This window comes from Pungitius pungitius, chromosome 16 (assembly GCF_949316345.1).
Source record: "Pungitius pungitius chromosome 16, fPunPun2.1, whole genome shotgun sequence".
Classification (NCBI taxonomy): Eukaryota; Metazoa; Chordata; class Actinopteri; order Perciformes; family Gasterosteidae; genus Pungitius; species Pungitius pungitius.
This window is the reverse complement of record NC_084915.1, coordinates 4,819,010-4,841,873: the sequence shown is the minus strand read 5'-3', so window position 1 is coordinate 4,841,873 and position 22,864 is coordinate 4,819,010. Positions and strand designations below refer to the sequence as shown.

The 22,864-nt window shown below is 42.0% G+C and overlaps 1 protein-coding gene across 2 annotated transcripts; it reads left to right on the top strand.

Annotated features, from left to right (window-relative positions):
- The first annotated feature begins 2,107 nt into the window (after nucleotides 1–2,107).
- ints2 (integrator complex subunit 2) lies at nucleotides 2,108–18,296 on the top strand. Of its 2 annotated transcripts, none has more exons than XM_037467938.2 (25): nucleotides 2,108–2,128; nucleotides 3,253–3,560; nucleotides 3,726–3,864; nucleotides 4,324–4,426; nucleotides 4,570–4,683; nucleotides 5,094–5,224; nucleotides 6,084–6,254; nucleotides 6,645–6,862; nucleotides 6,994–7,119; nucleotides 7,294–7,365; nucleotides 8,348–8,462; nucleotides 8,981–9,049; nucleotides 9,657–9,791; nucleotides 9,897–10,073; nucleotides 10,596–10,710; nucleotides 11,377–11,481; nucleotides 11,687–11,851; nucleotides 12,517–12,718; nucleotides 13,927–14,052; nucleotides 14,326–14,527; nucleotides 14,705–14,989; nucleotides 15,469–15,576; nucleotides 15,732–15,837; nucleotides 16,155–16,331; nucleotides 17,000–18,296. In XM_037467938.2, exons 2-25 carry the CDS (start codon nucleotides 3,268–3,270, stop codon nucleotides 17,179–17,181), a joined length of 3,636 nt encoding a protein of 1,211 aa, XP_037323835.2. In that variant the 5' UTR covers nucleotides 2,108–2,128; nucleotides 3,253–3,267; the 3' UTR covers nucleotides 17,182–18,296. The 2 variants fall into 2 exon arrangements, with proteins under 2 accessions (XP_037323835.2, XP_037323834.2); XM_037467937.2 differs by lacking the exon at nucleotides 2,108–2,128 and adding an exon at nucleotides 2,212–2,584.
- The last annotated feature ends 4,568 nt before the right edge of the window (nucleotides 18,297–22,864 follow it).

Here is a 22,864-nt window from a genome sequence, read left to right as displayed (position 1 = left end):
AAACCCTACAAATTTGAGTCTGGCGACATGTTTTCTCATGGTAATCAGGGTCATGTTTGCAGTAACTCTCCTACTATGTAGTTGGTCTGCAAGCTTCTTAGCACTCACTTTTGTATTTATAAGTAGGAAAAGCAGCAAAATATACTTGCATATCAAACAGAGTTGGATATCTTACGTGTAAATTGCTTAATAGGCCTGAGGTTGTATTGTAGCAGCTTGCAATTCTTTCTTTTGAGAATTTGCTGCAATTTTCTTTGCTCTCAGCATCCTTTAGATACACAGTGGTCCTGCTATGCTTTTCGGTCATCCCTCAGCAGCTGCTGTCATTGTGCCCTTGACTATTTAGTGAAATTTAGGGTAAGAAATAGATAAATGTAATTAGTCACACAGAGATAATTGTTTGGACAAATTTCTGCCACATCATATTAAAATATGATTAAGATATGGTCATTTAATACGGCATATTCTCAATTACCGTTGAATGATGTTATATTAATATCTGCATGTTAGCCAGATGTAGATATCAAACCTGTCCGCCACTTGCAGGGCAGAAACATAAGACACAAAGCGTTATTAGGGTCCTCGCTAAGACTAGTTTCCCCCCCCCCCCCCCCGATGTCCGATCAACTGGAAATTTGACACACATGTGCTCTTGGACATGCTCTACAAAAAAGTCGATCATGGCATGCAAATGCACCTAACTAGATTTTCTTCCATTTTGAATTTTGTGAAAAACACATTTTTGGCAATTTCTCCTAAACGCTGTGTCTGATTGTCACGAAACCTTCAGTGGATCATTATTGGTTCAATGTGCCCCTGATATATACGAATGGTGCTGATGGCTCATTGTTTTGATATGGGTTAATTAACTTTGCAAGGGGTGTGGCTTAATCTGTCAAGACTCATAACTTCAAGATGATGGGGCCTGCCCTCACCAAAATTGTTACATTTGTCAACATTGAACCCCTGAACCCACCCTGACTTTCTCTGAATATTTGAAAATCTGCCTTTTTGGCCTGTTTTTGGCCTATTTTTATGATTTCTAACAGTTGTAATGATATGATAAATGATCATATGATCATTTTTAACCTGTCTTATGGTTTTAAGAAGATATTACGGCTAATGAACTTTGTAAGGGGTGTGGCTTAATCTGGCAAGATTTATAACTTCCAAATGACTTGGCCTGCCCTCACCAAAATGGTAGCATGTGTAAACATTGAACCCCTGAACACACCCTAATTTTCATAATATTTGAAGATTAGGGGGCAGGGCTTTTAATCATTAAAGATCTGAAAGATTTTGAGGGAAGTTGGGTCATGTATGGTATTTTGAGAGGCTTTTATTTTGGGATGGTACATCAGAATATCCTGGTTATACGTGTACTATCAACCTGAAGTGTAAATATCATGTAACGATTGATTGTTTCCTTTTAAATCTAAACTGAAATTGACCAGAGGTTGGCTGGTGATTGAGATTATGGCTCACGTGTGGTATTCTGAGAGGCTTTAATTTTTGAATGGTACATCAGAATGTCCTGCTTATGCCTGAGTGGCACCCTGGGAATGTGTACTCTCTGTCTGAAGTGGAATTCCTGGGAAACGATTGATGGTTTCCATTTAAATCTAATCTGAAATGGACCAGATGTAGTCTTGTGATTGAGATATTGAAGGAAATTGGCTCATGTAGGGTATTTTGAGAGGCTCTAATTTTTGAATGGTACATCAGATGGTCCAGGTTATCACCAAGTCACACCCTGGGGATGTGTATTCTCTGCCTGAAGTGGAATTACTGTGTAACTATTTATAGTTACCCTTTATTTATAACCTTAAATTGACCAGAAGTAGTCTCGTGAAAGATTTGTTAATTGGCTCATGTATGGTATTTTGAAATGATTTAATTTAGACCAGAATGTTCTGGTAATATGTTGACAGAAAGGGCCTAACACCATAATGATGTTAAAGATAAAGCTTGGCATTCCTGGCGTTGCTCCACACGGTTAACGACCACTGGCTTGCGAACCGTCCGGCCAGTGCCCCGACGTGCAGGGAGTAGCGAGGACCCGTCCAACGCTGCCCGCGGCTTTCATTTCCATCGTTATTAATGCATCTTCAATAGTCACCACTAGGAGGTCAGTTTACATCATTAAAAGAAAACATTTGACAGGAACCACTGTTTTTGTATTAGATAAGTTCTATATCTGTGGTTTGATGTGTTTATGTGTTATTTGCGAGCCGAATCGCAGTCGGGGCAGGACCGGGTCGGTGCAGCCTTACTGCCTCCAGTCAGCGCTGTCACTCAGAGCCCAGTAGACCGGTTCCCTCACTGTCACATTGACATAGTAATCACTGTAGCTTCAGACGAGATCAAGGGGGTCTGCGGAAACCATAATAGACAGAGCATTGCAAATACAAAGACATCCCCATAAACGCACCGGAACAGCTAGGACGAGCTTCTCTATCAGTCACTGGCGTTGGACACCCCCACATCATTGGAGGATAACTGTACACAACAGAGGCTGAGGTCTGAAAGGCCTCGATGGTACAATTTAGTCTAATTAAGTCTAAGTATTACCCTGAGAACTGAGGTGAGCTGATCGTTGAATGTATTATTGTATGTATGTTTACACCGCAGAGAAGCACCAGCAAGCACACGCGAGTATTATTGCCTGACAAGTTAGCCTAGCCTAGCTGTTAGCTAGCTAGTAGCATGCGCCGCTCAAAAAGCAGTTGTGTTAGCTGCTGCCAGTTAGCTATTAGCTTAATCGTCGAAGTTCGCTGTTTTTTTAAATACACATTGAACTAATAAATCGAAACAATCAGTTTTCAAATCTTACGCAAGTTACTGTGTCACCGGCACGCTATATTAAGTTAACATTAACACGAACGTTAGTTAGCCGCGACAGTCGGCGTTCTATCAGCTAACTACGTTATAATGATAATACCAACTTTTAAATGTAGCAGCAAATGACTAACCTCTAGGAACATATATTACGTAAGATTCAGGTATTTACTAAGGTTAGTAAAGAGTTGAAGAGCGAGATGAATACATTGCATTCATACAAACAACTAAATTCCGCTCCTGTCCGCTGAACTCCTGAGTTGCCCAGAGTTTATGTAACTTTAGTGTTTGCTAAACAATGCAATCGGTGCTCGTAACTGGAGATGCTTACACTTCAAGACATTCAACTTCATTTGTGCCACATGGCTTCAGATGCCGCACTTTGAATTGTCTGCTTCGCCTGTTCCTTCAAAGTGAAGTGTCATCGCCATGGCAGAGAGTGCAGGGCTGCAGTTCGTCAGCTCCTTCGCTTTTGAAGCCATGCAGAAGGTGGATGTGGCGCGGCTCGCTGCCCTGAGCGACCCTGAGCTGAGGCTGCTGCTACCCTGCCTGGTGAGGATGGCTCTGTGTGCCCCAGCTGATCAGAGCCAGTCATGGGCACAAGACAAGAAGCTCATACTGCGCCTGCTATCCGGGGTGGAAGCTGTCAACTCCATCGTAGCGCTTTTGTCAGTGGACTTCCACGCCTTGGAGCAGGACGCGCGGAAGGAGCAGCAGCTCAGGTATGTCTGACACACACCTGCTGATTTGAGTCTTACTACAGACTGGTTATGATAAACGATTCAGTGCCTCAGTGGTTCATCTAGTGTGTTAACATGCAGCTCCGTTGATAAAACAAAGTCAGTACGGCTCTACAATTATGCTCGATGTGCCGTCTTTTCCGCCAGGCACAAGGCAGGTGGCTCAAATGGAGAAAGCATCCTGGTGTCACAGCTACAGCACGGCCTGACCCTGGAGTTTGAACACAGTGATCCCTTGAGGAGACTCCGTCTAACCCTAAGTGAACTGCTGGCTATCATGAACAAGGTACTGTAGAAGGTGTCCCAACAGCTGATATAAAGGAGTGGAAACGTGATCCCTGATGATATGTTACCTAGACGCTGGCAAATGGTAATGGTAATTGGTAATGTCAGCAGCCCATCTGAGCTGTTGCTTTTTGCATAAAACAGAGCGTTGTGGGAGACATTTTCCATATAAGGAAATCAAAGCCAGGATGATTTAGTTCAAAGTACTGAATGATTGGAAATTCTCTACTTGTGGTACTTGATGGTTCTTGGATGAAAAGAAGACGATTGCATGGCTTCCTTTCCTTGTTCATCAAAGCTCAAGTTTGCATCTAAAATGATTCCCAAATTTCTGGCAGCTGCTCTCACACTGACTAATTACATGTTTCTTTGTACTACATTTGCCCTTCAACACTTGCTTTTTCACCGAAAAGCTGAGTTGGAATGACCAATGCAAACCCATTCTTTTGTTATTTTTCAGGTGGTAGACTCGAATGGGGAGTTTTTCTTGAAGTCTTCTGAACTATTTGAAAGCCCCGTGTACTTGGACGAGGTCGCTGATGTCCTCTGCATTTTACAAGCAGGTACCAGACTCGTTTCATCTTCTTAGTCGTCTATTACAAATTAATATTAATTAAGGTAATGCCTGAAAATAACCCATCTCAGTCATTTTCTCTCCTTCAGTTGACAAGTGGATGTCTTGAATCCGTGTTTTCATTTTTCTTAGAGCTGCCTTCCTTGCTCCCCATTGTGGACGTGGCAGAGGCTTTGCTGCATGTCCGCAATGGATACTGGTTTCTGTGTCTGTTGGTTGCCAATGTCCCTGATAGCTTCAATGAAGGTACAGTAATCAGCCTCACAGACGCTGCACATGCTGTCTGCTGATGATGTGAAGTTGAGTGCCTCTTTAATTGTCAGTACGAGCTTCATTTGGATAGTGATGAACCTGCTGGGGCAGAAATCACCTAAGAAGCTTTCTATGATAGCTTCATTATAGTTAGATGGAGCAGCTATTGAGTTGCCACCTCTTGCTTTCTTTCCTGTGTAAATGTTTCAGCTCTTAATTTTTGGCATGCCAGGTGTATGTATCTGTCTTTGATGGAAGGACATTGTTGTAAGGCAAATGATGTTGTTAATGGGGAGATTACCTGTGGCTGTGCATCGAAAAGTAAAAATACTGGAAACTCAATGTATTTTTAAACGGTGCTTAATGCTGCTTGTTTATTTCAATATATATGTCTATCTTTGCAGTTTGCAGAGGTTTGATTAAGAACGGCGAGCGTCAGGATGAGGAGAGTGTGGGTGGTCGACGCAGGACTGAAGCCCTCAGGCAGCTCTGTCAGATGAACCCTTCACAGGCCCTCAACATCAGAGCTATGGTGGTCAGTCACATTATTGATATAATCACAAATTATTAAATAATTAAACCAGACTTATCTTTAACCTCTTGAAGAGTTTTTTCTGCTATTGTGTTTTTTAACATTATTGAGGAATGCACAAACTAAAAGTTGTGTTATGTTTCATTTGAAAGTGTTTGTATTCTGTGATGATTGTTTAGAAGGTTTTTTTCAATTATAATACAACAAACATAGTAGCCTTCATTAAATTAAGACAAGCGTTTGGATCAGTTTAATGACATTTCATTTGCTAGACGTCTAATTGATTCATCAACATATAAGCACATTGATTGTGATTGAGTTGTGATGGGCACTCTGAAAGACCTTTGCCCCTCGCTGATATGTTGTGATACACTTTCTGATACTCTCCCTCGGGGGAGAAATGTTTCTTCTTGCTCACCCCTCTACTTCTTAAGGAGGTTACAGCACAAGGTCAGTTGGCAAACAAGGTGCCTGGATGTAGTAAAAATCCATTGCCTTTCTGGAGAACACATCAGCAGGACTTATACTCTACCCAAAAGCTGTCCTGAGAACGATTTAAAGAGCAGACAACACGCAGGAACAAGTCACAAAGGATGCTGACAATGGATGGTTTTAGAGTTCATAGACATCAAATTCATCAGCAGCTATATTGAAAGTGAATTAGAACAGTAACTTTATATTCAAATATTCACTTCTCTGCATTATTCATCTTTATTCTTGGAAGCATTTTCTTGTTTTAGTAACTGAGTGGTTGGTAGAATAAAACACAAATCACCAATTTTCAGTGTGCAATGTCCTTTTTTCCCCAATATGCCATGAAATATTTTTACTAATTAATAATTGAGCTTCTTTGCATTCCCAGGGAGAGGAGTGTCACCTGCCTGGTCTTGGCGTGGCTCTGACTCTGGACTACAAACCAGATAAAGCAGACGAGGCAGTCAGTCCCCTTGTCTCTTATGTCAGTGGTCTACTACTTGGTACCAATAGCAAAGTCCGCACCTGGTTCAGCCTGTTCATTCGCAATGGACAACAGGTGAGAGGGGAGGATTTGTTCTGCTCAAGTTCACACTCAAGTTTGTATAAGTAGACACAGAAGAAGTCTAGTTAGCTAACATAGAAAATATTGCAAGGAAGTGGATGTTGTGGTGTATTAAAGTGCACGTTACCTCAGTCTGCCAGATGTAGTGGGTCAAAGGGTTACTACTTCATTTTGACATGATTTATGATTTGACTTTTTTCTCTTATGTTTTTGTATATTTTATTTTAGACAATGAGACTGCCCTCAGCTCTGTTGAAAATGGGGAAATGTATTGAAACGTTCTCTTGCTATATATTAGCTTTCTTTTTGTTTGGTACATTACAACTTGCATCCAACTTTGATTGGCTTTGGAGCTCATTGATGTCATTCTCTTTGTGCTGGCAGCGAAAGAGGGAAAGCAGTTCGGTGCTGTGGCAGATGCGCAGACAGCTGCTGCTGGAGCTCGTCGCCATCCTGCCGCGCTCACGCAGCACCCACGTGCCCAATGACGGCAATCTGGAGGAGGTCAGCTCGGGGTACTCTGGTCTTAGAGAAGAGCATGTGGTGAAGGCCAGCGCGCTGCTCCGACTTTACTGTGCGCTCATGGGCATCGCCGGCCTGAGGTAGGTCAAAGAGCAGATCGCAGCTCCCCTGTGATTCTCAATCTGGAGTCTGAAAATGTGGATTTTTTTTTATTATTCTTTTTCAGAGCTTGTTTTTAAAAAGTGAATAAATAAATATGATCCCTCTACAGACCCACAGATGAAGAGGCAGAGCAGCTCTTGCAGCTGATGACCAGCCGACCCCCGGCCACGCCTGCTGGCGTCCGCTTTGTCTCTTTGTCCTTCTGCAAGTTGCTGGCCTTCCCGACACTGGTCAGGTACACAAAGTTTGACTGTCTTTAGTAGTAATAAGTATTCCTTTTATTCAGCTAACACAAGAAGGCATTTGGTTTGGATCACATACCCATTTCAAATACACAGTGGTCTTAATTCTTGCTGATTTTTTAAGTGTGAGATTTAATGTGTGTGTGTGTGTGTGTGTCTCCGTCCAGCACCCCTGAGCAGGAACAGCTGATGGTCATGTGGCTCAGCTGGATGATCAAAGAGGAGGAATACTTTGAGAGGTAAGGTGAATCCCTCCCCAATTTGAATGAGGATGAATTATTGACAATAGTGTGTAGAAACTATGGTTCTTAGTTTGCATTTTGTACATGCATCTAATCCATTAACAATGACATTATTTAGTAATTGATTGGAATGTGCCGCTGTTGTTTTTTTTCATGCAGTTTCCCTTTTTAGAAACATAGATGAATAAATAGTCTCAACTAGATAAGCTTTTTCTAAATCATAAAACACAGCTTGTTAATGCTGAAAAATGTAAAAACTGTGGCGCTCAGATCATGACTTGATTCCTGGTGACTGGTTAATGTTAATGAATAATCAGTGACTTCTATTGTTTGAATATCTTGAGGATGACAAGGATGCTCATTTGGATTAGGCTCTTCGTGTGTACTTATTATTATGTGATTCAGAGTAACTTACTAGGTCTTAGTCACAGGTCTTCTCCTGCAGGAAGTACAGAGTTTATTGAAATTTAATAATAAAAAAATATTTAGAATGAACATGGAACAGAACAAATTAAATGACAAGTTGAATGGGGCAAATCCATGTAGGAACGTATCTTTTTTGTGTCCACTATATTGAGGCATTTGATATTCCCTCTGAAACAACTAGTCTTATGAAGAAATAGTCAACAATAAATTCAACATAGCTTTTGTTTGTGTGACAATGCAGTCTAATGGCCTGCCTTGACCATGACTCCTAACTGCAGAAAGCATTTCATAAATCCTGCTTCAGTTACAAGTCGTGTGTTGGTTTGTTACTCCATAAACATTACTGTTTAGTAATGTTTAGTACTGTAGACTTTAGGGGCGATTAAAGGGATGCAGCCTGATAGAAGGTGTGATGTGCATGTGTGGGTTGATGCCACTAGCTTAATCAGTTTATTAAGATTCTCTCCTGTGATATGTAGGATTAACAACAAGTCAAAGTGTCTCTTTTTTTTCCCCTTGCCTCGGACGCTTATGTGTATCCTCCTCCTTACAGTGCTGCAGGCGTATCCGCTTCTTTTGGAGAAATGCTATTACTGGTTGCCATGTATTTCCATAGCAACCAGCTTAGCTCCATTATTGAGTTGGTGTGCTCTACTTTGGGGATGAAGGTAAGGTGGGAGGAAGGCAGTGATCAATAAATCGTTCTGGCTGACCAGCTTCTGGCCCACTGCACCAGTGAGGCATAGAAAGACTTCATCACAGATGAACACACACACACACACACACACACACACACACACACACACACACACACACACACACACACAGGATACACATTGCTACCAAAACACCCTGTGCCCCTTGGCCAATAACCTGTTTTATTATTTATTAAGTGCACTATTGTTTCCTGCCTGTGTGCTAAATAGTTTTCCCTGTCTCAGTGTATTTTCCACTAAGATGTTTAATGTAATTGGATTTAGAGCCTGTTTATTTCCTCCCCCAGGGCAATCCTCTCAGTCGATGTTGTGTCTGCCATGTAGAGTTTTTCTTATGAAATGTGAAAGGAGGGTATTACAAAATGCCAGCACTATTGCCAGTAGATTGTTTACACTCACAGTAAACCTTCCATTGTTGATGATTTTGTGTGTATCAATGTTGTTTTTCACGAATGTTTAACTTTTTATAGATTGCCATCAAGCCCAGCTCTCTTAGCAAGATGAAGACTATCTTCACACAAGAAATCTTCACGGAACAGGTACATAACCTATCACCCTTAAATCTGTATGTGCATTTATTTGTAGGGTTTCTGTTGAATTTTACCATAGAAAATTTCATATTTCTTTTTAATTGTCTGTTTTAAAATGAGAAAATATAACTAAACTTAAATAAGAAACTTTGATGGTAAACCTGGTTTTCAACTGCTCTTACAGACACACACGCACACACACAGTAGAGAATGTTAAATTTAGAAAATGTATCACCAGAAAAGAGAAAATCTCTGTTATTCTGAGCAATTCTCAATCCTTTTCTCTACTGAGAGCTACTGTTCTCAGAGATATAGGACAGATAGAACCTTTAGGGTAAAGGTATAGATGCCTCATTAATAGAAGGTCTCACTGCATATAATCACATGATGCAGTGAGTTATGTTTGCTTACGCCTATGTTGCTGACAGCAATTAAAGATGGAAGAATGTTCACCTTATCATACCCTGACAGGCGATCAAAAGAAGGTTATTGGAGAGAAATGATATTCAAAGTTGTGCACATCCTGACTAAAGTGTGATCTTTATTTGCAGCTCTGTTTGGTCTATTTACCATCATTACTTTTTGAATAACTTGTTTTGATATTGCTGGTGTTCAGGTTGTTACAGCACATGCGGTGAGGGTTGCAGTGACCAACAGCTTAAGTGCCAACATCACAGGATTCCTCCCAATTCACTGTATATACCAGCTGCTCCGGAGCAGGGCTTTCACCAAGCACAAAGTGTCCATCAAGGTAGGAGGTTTGCACTTTATTACTCGGTGACAGGTAGACGTCTATTTCTTTTGTTTATTCTAAAAAAAAACGTTTCCTTCTGCTGCTTTCCTTGTGCCTCTTCAGGATTGGATCTATCGGCAGCTTTGTGAGACGACCACCCCCATTCACACCCAACTGTTTCCCCTAATTGATGCCTATATCAACTCCATCCTCACTCCAGCCTCCAAGGCCAACCCAGAGGCCACCAACCAGCCCATCACTGAGCAGGAGATCCTCAATGTCTTCCAGAGCTCTACTGGGGTGGGTCTGCCTCAGTGAATCACAGAAACTTTGGCCAACTCGTGTCATCTTCGGGTCTGTAGCTGCCTCAATGCCATAGACAGGTGTGACGTTGGTACGCTGCAAGAACGTCAGGCTATCTAACGTAGCCCAACAGGCTAATGTCAGACAGTTGGCTGTCAGACGCCTCGCAAATCATATCAACCATATTTGCTGGTTACAATAACGGTGTTATCGTATAGTACAGTGTCTATTTCTCGGTAACTTTTGAACATTTAATTTAAGTTTAATTTCTCAAAATTTAAGGGGTTGTGGAAGTTGAAAACCATGCCCCGGACCCTCCGAGGGGTTTCCGGACCTTTTTCATCCCTGATGAGTTTGCACCCCTGTTATTTGTCTTCGAACACCCTCCAAACCTTCCAGGACTTATACTGCATGTGAATTATTTTGACTGTCTCCATTAATCATTCACTGATGATGCAGATTCCCGCTCTGCTTCCCATCCCTGACCTGTAATTTTGCTTCTCGTTTGCTATTGGTTAGCAAGGGGAAGGCAGTCGAGGAGGACGACAACGCTACTCCATTACCACCCAACTCCTTATCCTGTACTACATCCTGTCTTATGAGGAGAACCTGTTGGCGAGCACCAAACAACTGGGTATGTACAAGACAATAACTGTGTCCCATAGACTACCTCTGTGCTGTCAACTCACTGCCTTTCCATTTCTTATGTTCTCCTCTTCTGCCGGTCTAAAGTGAATCCATTGTCATCTTTTCTACTGAAGGAGGTATTGTAAGGGAGATAGAGGCAAGCTTGTCAGGCAGTGAGAGGAGAAATGCAGCGTTTGTCCTCTGTTGAGTTGTAAGAGATGCTCTCACCCTGGATGTGCAGTCATTCATCCTTTTTTCTCTTGGCACTGAATGTTGGCTGGTCCATAGAGAATAAATGGAGGGCTGACAAAGAGCGCAGTACAATGGTTTCGGGAACTGAGCTAACTAAGAGGACAGCTGTAGGTTAGATTGAGCATTAGCAGTTAGCCTAGTCAGTGTTTATTCTCTCCCATGACGAGCCCTTCTCTTGCCCTTCATTAGGCCAAATTTATTTGAGAGTTTATGCCCATTTCTTTTTAATTGCTGTGTTTACCCCAGTGTTCCCGCAGCCTTGAAAGAAGGAGTAATGAAACCCATAAGCAGTGGTAATGAACCCACGTCAATGAGAAATCACCTTTGCTCCTCCTAATGCATCGGCACTGTGGCTCTGGTGTCCTTACACCTTACACACAATAAAACACTTATTGTCTGTCTTGTCCTCTTTCTTTTTAAGCCCTGATGCAGAGGAAGCCAAAGTCCTACTCGGCAGCCTTGATGGACCAGATCCCCATCAAGTACTTAGTTACACAGGCCCAGGGACTGCAGCAAGAGCTCGGAGGTGAGACACTTGAATCCGCTTTTTATTTTAGAATCATGGTATATGGTATTAAATACTTGGTTACAAACCAATATAGAAGCAGTGATACACAAGATGTTCATCTTTGGGGGAAAAACAAACAAACCGCACAATAAAGCAAAATATACAACAATCCTGCGGGTAATAGACTGACAAATAGCCCGTCTTTCTCTTTCCCTGTTCCCAGGTCTGCACTCGTCCCTGCTGAAGCTGCTGGCCACCAACTACCCTCATCTATGTCTTGTGGAGGACTGGGTCTGTGAAGAGGAGGTGACTGGTACCCTGCCACTGCTGAGGAGGATGATGCTCCCCAGCAACACCTGCAGATACACTCAGAGTCAGCTCCATCAAGGTGAGGAGGAGGGGATTAAGAGATGAAAGAAATGGGGTTAATGCTGGCACTTCTGCTTTATTCAAATATCTAACAATAATCAGCTTTTCATCATGTTTTTCATGTTCTTTCTGCTAGAAATCTGGAAAATAAAAAATAAAGTCTTACAACAAGCAGAATAAAGTAAATCTTAAAGAAAGGTAAAAGGATTTTCTGAGAGCAAAGAGCAAAAATCGTAACCAAAGAGCGAGGGTTGTGTTGGTAAGAGAGTAGTGTCAAAGCGTAACAGAGACACTTAACATTGTGTAATACATTTACAGATCCAAGCCATTATCAAGCTGAGATCATGTCTCAATGGTTAATCCTTCAAGGTTTAGAGGATTATGCTGTAATTGGCTTTTCTTCGAGAGATCCATGACATAATGCAAACGTGTGACGATAACCAGTTTCACAGCATTATGCAGGTAATATATCAATTTGTAAAATAAATTTGCAAATATATTTTATTTTCTAAGCACAACTGTGTAATCACACTTTATTCGCGGATTATGGTTAAAGTTCCTCTAATTTAATTCTCACCACAATTAAATCTGATAAAATGTGTTGTCTAGATGTCACTGTCTATTAATTTCAGTTGGCACATTTGGTTCAAAGATGAAAACTAATTCCACTTTCTCTCCACCCAGCTTTCCAGAAGCTACCATCCAGCAGTCCCAGGCTGATGCGGATCCTGGAACATTTAACCCTGCTTTCACCTGGTGACCTGATCTCTTATTCGGAGGCCCTCACAGCCAGCATGGCTCTGCTGCTGGAGCCCGCTGTGCCCCGCCGAATACTGCAGACACTTAACAAGCTCTGGATGGGCCTCAACACTGTGATGCCCCGCAGGTACGTGTTGTGGACACGATTCCATGTTGTGACAAAGGAGAAAAAATGCTACTGAGACAGCCTAAATTGAAATTTCCACCGGGGAATTGTGGTAATTAGAAGCTACATTTGTTTACCTTAAATTTCACATAAGATCCACATAATTAATATACCTTGTGGATATAGTTTTCTGCATTGAGGCACAAATTGCATTAGCTCTCGCGTTAATGTCATCACTTGAGTATTGGGGCTCAAAATCTCTTTCCTTCGCTAATTAGCATTTAAGATTGGTTTCCAAACATGATAAAAGTAGCTTACAAATATTCAATCCAAATGAAGTGTTCTTTTGGCCTGGTGATTCATGTATTTAAAGTTAAAGGTTAAACGTAGCGCATGCCTATGTGGCGTTTCTCCCAAGGTGTAAAGTTGCTGTCAGACTCAGTAAATGGATTCAAGGGAGACCTGTGGAACAACAGTTGTTGCCCTTAACCTCAGGCTTCTTGCTCACCGATTATTGTGTGAATAGATCAGAGGCATCGAGCCAAACTACTCTGTCAGCCTCTGTGGACAGGAATGGGTGACCCTCACTCTGCCCCAGGGCCTTTAAGGGCGCAGTTACCAAAGCTCTGAGCAGACTTCCTATCGACCCAAAGCGTTCTGTAGGCAGAAGAGCTCAGGGCAGGAAATCTGAGGGAGACTCTCGGTGAAGGAGATGTAAGGGATTGTTGCCCCCTCCACTCTTTTTTCTTACTCCATCTTGTAGTATTGAATGTTGCAGAGGGCTGGCTCTGATTTACCCAGCAGGAAGGGAGCAGTGTCAAATTTCACACTGATCCACTGATGGATGCCAGTGCGCAAGCTGCCGGAAGGCTTGGCCCTCGCTCCAAGAGCACTCTGCTGTTCATAGTTTAGCCTCGGTGTAAATTGAGAAACTGAAGGTAAAGGTGCAAAAGGCTAATTTGGGAGTGACTTAAATAAACTGAATTGAGTCTTGGAGTTTTTTTTCCAAAATACAATAAATCCGTTGGGGATCAGTTTATAATTGAGCATCTGAATAACTACAATATATTAAACCAGCAATTCACTGTTGTTCTTTGAAAATGGCAAAAAAAAGTACACATAAGAAAAGTTAGACACCTGAATTTGGAATGGAATCCTCTGTTATTCCAACCACTGGGCAACAAGAAAAACAAAGGAGGGAAAAGTTGAGACTGGTGTCTGTTTTGCAGGCTGTGGGTGATGACCGTAAACGCTCTACAACCTTCGGCTAAGCTGCTCGGGCAGCAGCAATACACTCAAAACGACCTGATGGTGGACCCGCTCATTGTGCTGCGCTGTGATCAACGCGTGTACAGGTAACTTCTGGACCTATTCTATATGGACACATGCAGCACATAGAGGCTTTTCTGTTCATGCTGCATTGGATGTCTGCATACACAGACTGCTCATACGTTTGTTGTTGCATGCAGATATTATGGGCTGCATGTGTACAACCCGCATGAATAATGATTGTAGCTGTGCATATATGTTTGGATTTTTCAATCAGCTACAAAGATAAAAACAACAATTAAAAGTGGTAGTGTTTTTATTGCTTCATTAAAAGAAAAACTAAACTTTTCTTCTTGTAGGTGTCCTCCTTTGATGGACATTGTGCTTCACATGCTGAACGGCTACCTACTGGCCTCCAAGGCCTACCTACACTGCCACCTGAAGGAGACAGCTGATTTTGATCGGCAAAGCCAGACGGTCTCAAACTTGGGGGTACCTGGACAGCCAGAAACACCCGAGGTCACCAGGGAGGAGTTGAAGAACGCTCTTCTATCCGCACAGGTATTTCCAGTACCAACTCAAGCACACACTGTCTAACATACCCAGACTTTACTATTTTTTATGATGTTGTGGGTTTTTGGTGAAACACGGTGCAGAAATAATATTCCATGAATTTGTATGCAAGAGATGACCTCTCACATCTAACTGTGGCAACTGCCTGTTGTTCTTTGACATCAGGACAGCGCAGCAGTCCAGATTCTCCTGGAGGTATGTCTGCCAACGTGCAAAGAGCAGCAGCAGCTGGGGGCCGGGACACAGAGCCTGCTGAGTAGCATTAGGGCCCCTTTGCCATGGAAATCAAAAAAGGGCAGCCTGGGCCCTCGAGCCAGAGGGGGTGTGGAAGACGCCGAGCCAGAGGGAGGACTACTCAGTGACTTGAGGGAGGTGCAATGTCTCATCTGTTGTTTGCTGCATCAGATGTTCATTGCCGACCCTAACATTGCCAAGTTGGTCCACTTTCAGGTAATACAATGTGAAGGCGATGGACTAGATCGTTTATGTTTCACTGTTTACAGTGGGAAACAAACATATAAGAGCAAGATCTTGTAAAAAATGCTATCATTCAAATCCCCGTCTCTGTTGGTTTTGGTCGTTGAGTGGATAGTGCCATGTTAGTGAAAATACCATTGAGTCATGTTGACCCCATTAGTCATCACATTCTGCCATGGCATTAGTGGTGCAGCACTCTCAAAAGTTGCAGACAGCCATATGGTGGACTTCATCAATCAATCCCCCTCTGTCACTCTAATCCACCCACCAAACCACACTGCCAAGCAGAAGCTGCTGTGTGCATTTGGATAGACACACAAGTTTCACATGAAAGTACCTGTGGGCTTCAAATACTACTTAATTGATTCAATTGTATATTCCTTTTTCCTCCATCCGTCACTTGTGGATTCATATTTCCTGCTTTCGCCATCTTCTGTGCCTTTCTCTGTTAGGGTTACCCTCAAGCTCTGCTGCCTCTAACTGTGGCGGGCATCCCCTCCATCCATATCTGTCTGGATTTCATCCCAGAGCTGCTGGCCCAGCCCCAGCTGGAAAAGCAGGTGAGCCCTCCCCCTCTTTTCCTGGCTTTAAATCCTTGCTTGCCCTGTGCTTGTGCCAGAACCTTTCTGACACATGCAGCTCTCTGTTTACATATTTGCACCATAAAATGTGGTGAAAGAAAGTGTAGGTGTTCTGAACCTATGTTTCCACACAGATCTTTGCAATCCAGTTGCTGTCGTACTTGTGCACCCAGTACGCGCTACCCAAGTCTCTGAGTGTGGCCAGGTTGGCAATCAGTGTCATGGGCACCCTCCTCACAGGTACGTGTTGTACCTTTATGCTTTTGGATGTGACTCCTTTTTAATCATCTTGTCTTTTTCTCTGCTCTTGTGTCTCTGTCATTGGATTTGCTCCCAGTAGACGAGCTGTATACCAATACTCACAATGCAGCCTGTACACATTATACCAGCTGTTGCTATATTAAGTCTTCAGAATTTGATTCCTATATTTGACTGCCACCATCTGGCCTTTGGCTGTTAGTGCAGTATTTGCTCTCCATTCCATAAGTGCACACTGCACCGGCCTACATGCCGTTTACGCAGTTCTTTTGTGTTCTGTGCATCTGTTTGTTTTTTAGTGCTGACTCGTGCCAAGCGTTTCTCATTCTTCATGCCCATCCTGCCGTGCCTGGTGCCCTTCTGCCAGGCCTTCCCTCCGCTCTATGATGACGTTGCAGGTCTGCTTGTACAAGTGGGCCAGGTTTGTGCCTCGGATGTTGCCACCAAAGCCAGGGACATTGACCCACTTATTGCACGTAAGTATAGTTAGTGACATGTGTTGCTTTTCTTCAGCATATAATGGGTAACGATTCCTGTAAAAAACATTGCCATAAAGCCTATAAAATAGGGTTCTCCTAACACGGATTGAGTAGGTCTGAGCTATCATAAAGCATGAATATGCTTAAATCTTGCCATGTTGGTCAGCCTTTTTTGTACTTGGCTCTGACATTTTCCGGCACATGGGGTTAAACTAAATAAAAGGGACAACAATGTCCTGAAAAATAATCCAATATAAGGAAATTGCTTAAGAACACTTAAATAGTAGGTCGACATTTGATAAACTAATTGAACGTTAGTCAATATTTCAAATGGATGAATCCATCGTGGTGTGCTAAATCTCACCCAATTCATGAAAATACAAAAAAAATTAGCCTTTTCAAAGTGCTATGCATTTATTCAGAATTCTATGTTGTTACAAAACCATGCAAATAAATAAGTGACATTGTGCATGTGCCTTGGTTTTTTTTTAACAAAATGAAGAATATTTACATCTGTAAATGCTAGGAATTTCAAAATAATTTGTTGTGTACGTCAGTCTCAACCCTCAAAAATGTAATGAGGGTATATGACAAAGTATAGTATAAAAAATGGATCAATGTTTAAGTCTTGCATTAATAAGACGTTATTTTCCTGCCTGCCTCAGGCCTGCAGTATCTGAAGGAGAAGCCTCAGGGGGCTGCAGCTCCTGGAGGAGACTTCTCGAAGCTGACTTTACCCCAGAGGATAGCAGAGGAACATGGTGGTGCTGACCCCGATGTCCAGCTCTGCTACTGTGTAGAGGCCACATTTATGGACATCATTAGCTCCACCCTTCATGGACTATAGATGCACATCTTCCAGAGGAAGAGGGGACTTAACTTAAACCAACACTGCCTCTGAAAGACATTTGTATTCCCTAGATGGCTCTTGTCAACACACATCCATCCATCTTGAACACATGGACTGATGTCCCCTTTGTCGTTGGCTGTCAGACTATGTCCCTTTGTTGTACTTCATATCTATGTTCAGACTGGACTGAAATTCCATTCTCTATCATTTGTGAAATGGTTGGGAATGGATTTTTCTGGAAATAAATCACCACTAGCAATTTATTTAGAATGTGTGTTCATGTGCTCAGTCAGTTTGTGGGAAGTTAAATGGGTCCCTTTTTTGACCATATTGACCTTTTTATAGGCATATTTTTATAAGCTGTGAGCAACTGAAAAAAATGGAAAATAGTATTAGGCGCTTTTGTACTGTTATTTGTTTGTAATAAAACAAGAGAAAGCCTTTCTTTGATGAGGTTTGGGATTTAGGACAAAGCGATTATCATTTTGGGTTTGCATGTGTAATCTAAATCTTGTCTGGTATCCAGATGTTTAGTATTTCTTCTCAAACTTGTCTTGGTCTCGTGGGTTTCCCGATGCAGACACCTGTCTTTCGACCACTTGTTTTTAGCCATTATATTCTCCGCTCTTCTATTTATTTAAGTGTCAGGTGAGAGGAGGCTGGCGCATGTAGCTGTCACCTCAAAAGGGACAACTTTTCTTTTTTTAAATAACAACATACAGTTTACCGCGATTAAAAAAAAATCTTAATAAAATACTTATAGAAGTCATACTGCAGCTTACCTTTAAAGCTCAGGTGTTGGTTTAAGCATTTGATGTAATTAGTGTTAATGAAGCCGAAGTTAATTAGTACCACCTCTGCTTAGACAAAATGTCAGTAATATTCTTTGGATTTATTCCATCATGTTAAATATAACAGTACCAGTACATTGCTGATGTCCTGTTCTGCTGAGGTTGTTGAAGATATCAGGAAAAGTAGATTCACTTGTATAGTTCGCGAAAGGCACACTGTTTTCCAATATATTTCCTAACATGTAGTTAAGTTTCAACCGACTTCTCTCCTTCAAGTGGGAATAAAGAGCTGTATGACCTTGGATCAGAGAATCTGAAATTACTTGGTTTAGTTCTTTTGGTGAATGAACAATACTCATAATATAAATGCATTTACATGCAAATCCAAATGAGTATTCTGCTCCACTGGTGATTTGTTCAGGCTTGATCCTGTCTTGAGTCTCCAGTGTAAACCTGGTCTGTTCTTTAACATGAACTAGTCGCTAGTTAGGCTCACTGCCATATTTAGGAGGGAGGAATAGTCTGGATGAAGCTACAATTGTTTTCACTGTCAGTACATTTTTCCACACACAGCACAATTGCAGCAGAGCATGCGCCGGATCCTATGCACACAGCTTTCTGTTGTAGTTCCCATCTCACATATAATACTACCCTGAATATATTGTATACATGTGGCTAATACTTGGAGAGATTGTCCAAGTTGTCTTAAGTTTAACAGTATCCACAACCAATGACATACAGGGTCACTATAACTGACATTCATACCGCCTTGTTTGGGTAACTGCCAGAGGTGTGGACTCGAGTCATGAATTTGATGACTTCAGACTCGACTTGACAAAACGTACAAAGACTTGCAACTCGACTTGGACTTTAACATCGACGACTCGTGACTTGACTTGGACTCGAGCCTTTTGACTCGAGAAGACTTGCTACTTCCCATGAAAACTGGGGGAAAACATTTTCACACGGCCGCGCCGCTCTGTTTATCTGCATCTGTCAAAAAAATGTGCGCCACCTGTATGCAGAGAGCGCGCGCTGCCTGCACGACATCCAATCACTGCAGTCCCACCTGGTTCTGATTCGACAGCATCTAAACAGGCACATTGCAAGACAACCAATGAAGCGCAACAACGCGCCAGTTGGAAAAATGATACCGAAGATGGTTTCGTTTGGCTATAAAAATTACGAGGTAGTCGACAAAAAACAAGTTGCTATATGCAAAACATGCGGGTCGAAGATCACAGACGGAGCTGCCACAACGTCCAACTTTGTTCGACACCTGAAGTTGCACAAAGAAAGGTAAGTTTTGAACGAATGCTGAGCACCTTATCGAATGTACCGTAACTCACGAGCATTTTACCGTATCAACGAGACAGCTCGTTCATGCTTACAAAAATCGGGATTTCTGAACCCGGATTCAGACTCCGATGGAAATCCTCGCCAACATTATGTCAACGTCCGTTTTAAAGTACTATAACACAGTCACAGTCGATCCACCATTGCCCTTCCCTTCGTAGTCTAGGTCTGTGAGGCAGCGCACCATCACCCAGGGTTCCCCGTCCCCACTATAATAAGAGGACTTGAAATGACTCGAAGCTAAAATGGTAAGACTTTGGACTTGACTTGAGACTTGTTGGCTTTGACTTTTGACTCGAGTCCCGTGACTTGTGACTTGCATAACAATGACTTTGTCCCATCTCTGGTAACTGCCTCTCTTTTATAACGGTCAATTCTTACCCCACAAATGAATCCCTGTTATCAAAACAGTGCCACTGTCATCACATCCTAATTGACATATTTAGGTAATTCACCAGAGGGCAGTCTTGCCACACCAAAACAACAGAGCCATCCTGTCCGACTAAACCCAATAATTAAATATACCATCATGACCCTCAGCATAGTACGGTCAATATATAATGAAACAATCACTCTTATAGAAGTTATATATGTCCTATGATTTACAGGGATGATAAATAGGAAGATGTAACATTTTCTTTTTCATTCACATTCAAGGCAATTCCCTGCCTCCATGCATAGTAATTCACTCAGAATGATCTTACACATAAAAAAGCATAAAAAGCATTATGGCCAAGGGATGCCATAAATAATTACACAGGACAAATGACATTTGATCATTATTCTACAGATGTAATATTATAGGCCATGCAGTTGGTAGTTAAGTATGTATTATGTTTAGTAATCTATTACATATAGACGTGTGATTGACTTGCATCCACAAAAATGAGTTCCTCGTCTCTTTGTTGTTGAAGCATTTATGAAGCCCTCTGCAGTAGTTTGTTGTATTGCTGCAGTTTCCCAAAGCTGTAAGAGATGCCTGAGGCAAATCAGGGTGAAATCACAGAGCAGTTTTGTTTTCACCGGTTTAAACCGCCTTCCAAAGCCTTGCACCCCAAAGAAAACCCTTTGCAAACTGCACAAAAGGGGTAGGAGAAGAAGGAGGAAGGAAGATCGAAGAATTTATTCCCTGCTCAGTATGAAGGCAGAACGAGGGAGAAACATGCTGAGCTTGCTGTGTGATGGCGACAAGCGTTAGCTACCTGCTGATGACATTCATTTTGTAATTAGACACGAGCTCTCATGCTGCAGTCCATTAACGAGTTGATTGCATTCCAACGTATCAAACAGGCTGAGCTGATTAAGTTGTGAATGTGAGACAGAACGGAGCTGCTCCATTCATCCATGCAATGCAAACAACACGTCTATCTATAGACACAGAGTATGCTGCAAGTTTGACACAAAAGCGTGGCATCCAGTCAGACACATGTCACACTAATTAGGAGCTAGCTGTGAGTTCTGGTTGATTCTGTATTTGTGAAAATCTGTTTTCAAACAAGAAGTGAATAGATTCCTAGAAAACAAGGAGGCCTTTTAATCCCCTTCTAGTAATAGTAAAATAAATCAGATCACTGGGAACAGATATTTGATTTGATTAGAGTTCCAATCTTAGTTACATCTGAGGTTGAAGTAGGAAAGACAAAAGCAAATATTGTATCGGGATATGTAACATGTTTGTTGTGTTCCAAAGGGTGACTTCATATTTTTGTTCATTTTGCAAACTGAATTGTGTTATTTGGTAAACACACAGGCCACCAGACGTTTCTTGTCCAGAATTCTCTAAAGACTGGTGGTGATAATTAGGATTCAGTGTGAGAGGGAGCGCTGTGCAGAGTCTGTGGGCCTAAATCTCTTATTTGAGGAGTAATCTTTTGCTCTTCCCGGCCTTATGCTCAAGCTAAGAAGGTGTAAACACTAACCCTATTGAAGGAAATGCCTCTGCCTCTTTAGAAGTTTCCCCATGGGCTCCAGAGCAAAGCACTTAAATTGTATCCTCAATGCATTTGGCTAGACGTACACTACCTCCAGCTTTTTTAATTTGAATCACGCTCCAGGTCTATTTTCCTCTGTTTACTTGCCAGTATTAAAAGACTCTTGACTCTCGAGAGGCACCAGAAAATCCCACTTCAGCTTGTTACAAGAGTCATTGAGGTTAGCAAAGCATTTTTTCCTGCTGTCCTCAGTGGCTCTTCAGGTATAATGCAGTAAAACACCCACATACTGCTGGGACCACTGCTAAGCCGTCCACGAGGACAGTGTTTGTCTCTCTAGTGCTCTCTGGGTATTTACTTTTAAAACCTGCGCTTGCAATTTGGAAGAAAGGTCCTTCGAACAGCAATATATCTTTTATGATACTTAGAGAAAAGCCACAGATGTGTAGTCCGTTTCTTTTACAAACAGTAAATGTATGTGCTGTGAAGCAGCAAGAAATGTAGATGGACTGTATTAAGGTGAACATGTTTTGTGTTTGAGTGTTGTCTCATCCTCTCAGTCAGTCACATGACGGGTCTCATTGGTGCTGAATAGCTGAACCAATTCCAGGGATGTATGACAACAGCTCAACAAGTGAAGGATCCTCTTGGAATGCACTTTGACGTCCAGATGGGCAAAGCAGCACAAGGTGAAGTTTGCCGCCACAGTTAATTATTACAATGGATGATGGAGTCACATACTGAGAAGTAGTTTGGTGAGGCAGTTTGTATGATCACACCAATCCTGCTATTCTGTCATTATTCTACTATATTAATATTTGGAAATGCAGTCATCATATCTTTAAACCTGTCGCTTTATGATGGATTCCTTGAAGGATCCATGACATCCATCCAACAGCCTTCAGGTCGGGCTGCAAGAATTTAAAGAAGGAGAACCTTTCCACACAGTGTGACAAAAGACGCGTTTTTCACTGTGAGGGATCTCCAGTGATGAAAAAAGCTTAGTCTTGACTTAGTTTAGTTCATTAGGTGAATTACTACTAAATCACAGCAGCTCCATCATCATCGCAAAGTCACGGTTTTGGTTGCTTAGCGACGATAGGTGCGACACAACCTCTGCCATGTTAAGGGTCAGATCTCCCTGATAGAAAAACAGAATCCCCTGCTTCATCATCACGTTTTTCTAATATTAAAACAAAACGTTTCCACGCATGTGATTACTGCAAAGTTACAGCCACAGGCAGATAGTAAAACGACAGTTTGGGTCATCTTGAACATGACTACATTGGAAATTTACCGAACCTGTGAAGAAAAACATGGTTATATTATAGTTGTATAGTATTTAATGAATGTACGACAACACTTTAAGTATAATTTAGGGCTGCAACAACGAATCGATGAAATCGATTAAAATCGATTATTAAAAGCGTTGGCAACGAATTTCATTATCGATTCGTTGTGTCGCGCGACTATTGTCTTTGAGTATTAAAAGAAAGTTGCGCGCGCCGCGCAGAGCTGAGAAAAAAAAAGTTGAGCGCTCGCGCAGCAGAACATCGGAGAGACCCGTACTACTGTTCTGAAACATGCGGAGGAAGAGAAGCC

What these genes read in the sequence shown, in the direction of transcription:
- ints2 (XM_037467938.2), top strand. Translation starts at nt 3,268, where the DNA reads ATGGCAGAGAGTGCAGGGCTGCAGTTCGTCAGCTCCTTCGCTTTTGAA. An exon ending in CCCTGATAGCTTCAATGAAG is followed by an intron (nt 4,684 to 5,093) that starts GTACAGTAATCA and finishes CTATCTTTGCAG; the next exon opens with TTTGCAGAGGTTTGATTAAG. An exon ending in CATGGGCACCCTCCTCACAG is followed by an intron (nt 15,838 to 16,154) that starts GTACGTGTTGTA and finishes TTTGTTTTTTAG; the next exon opens with TGCTGACTCGTGCCAAGCGT.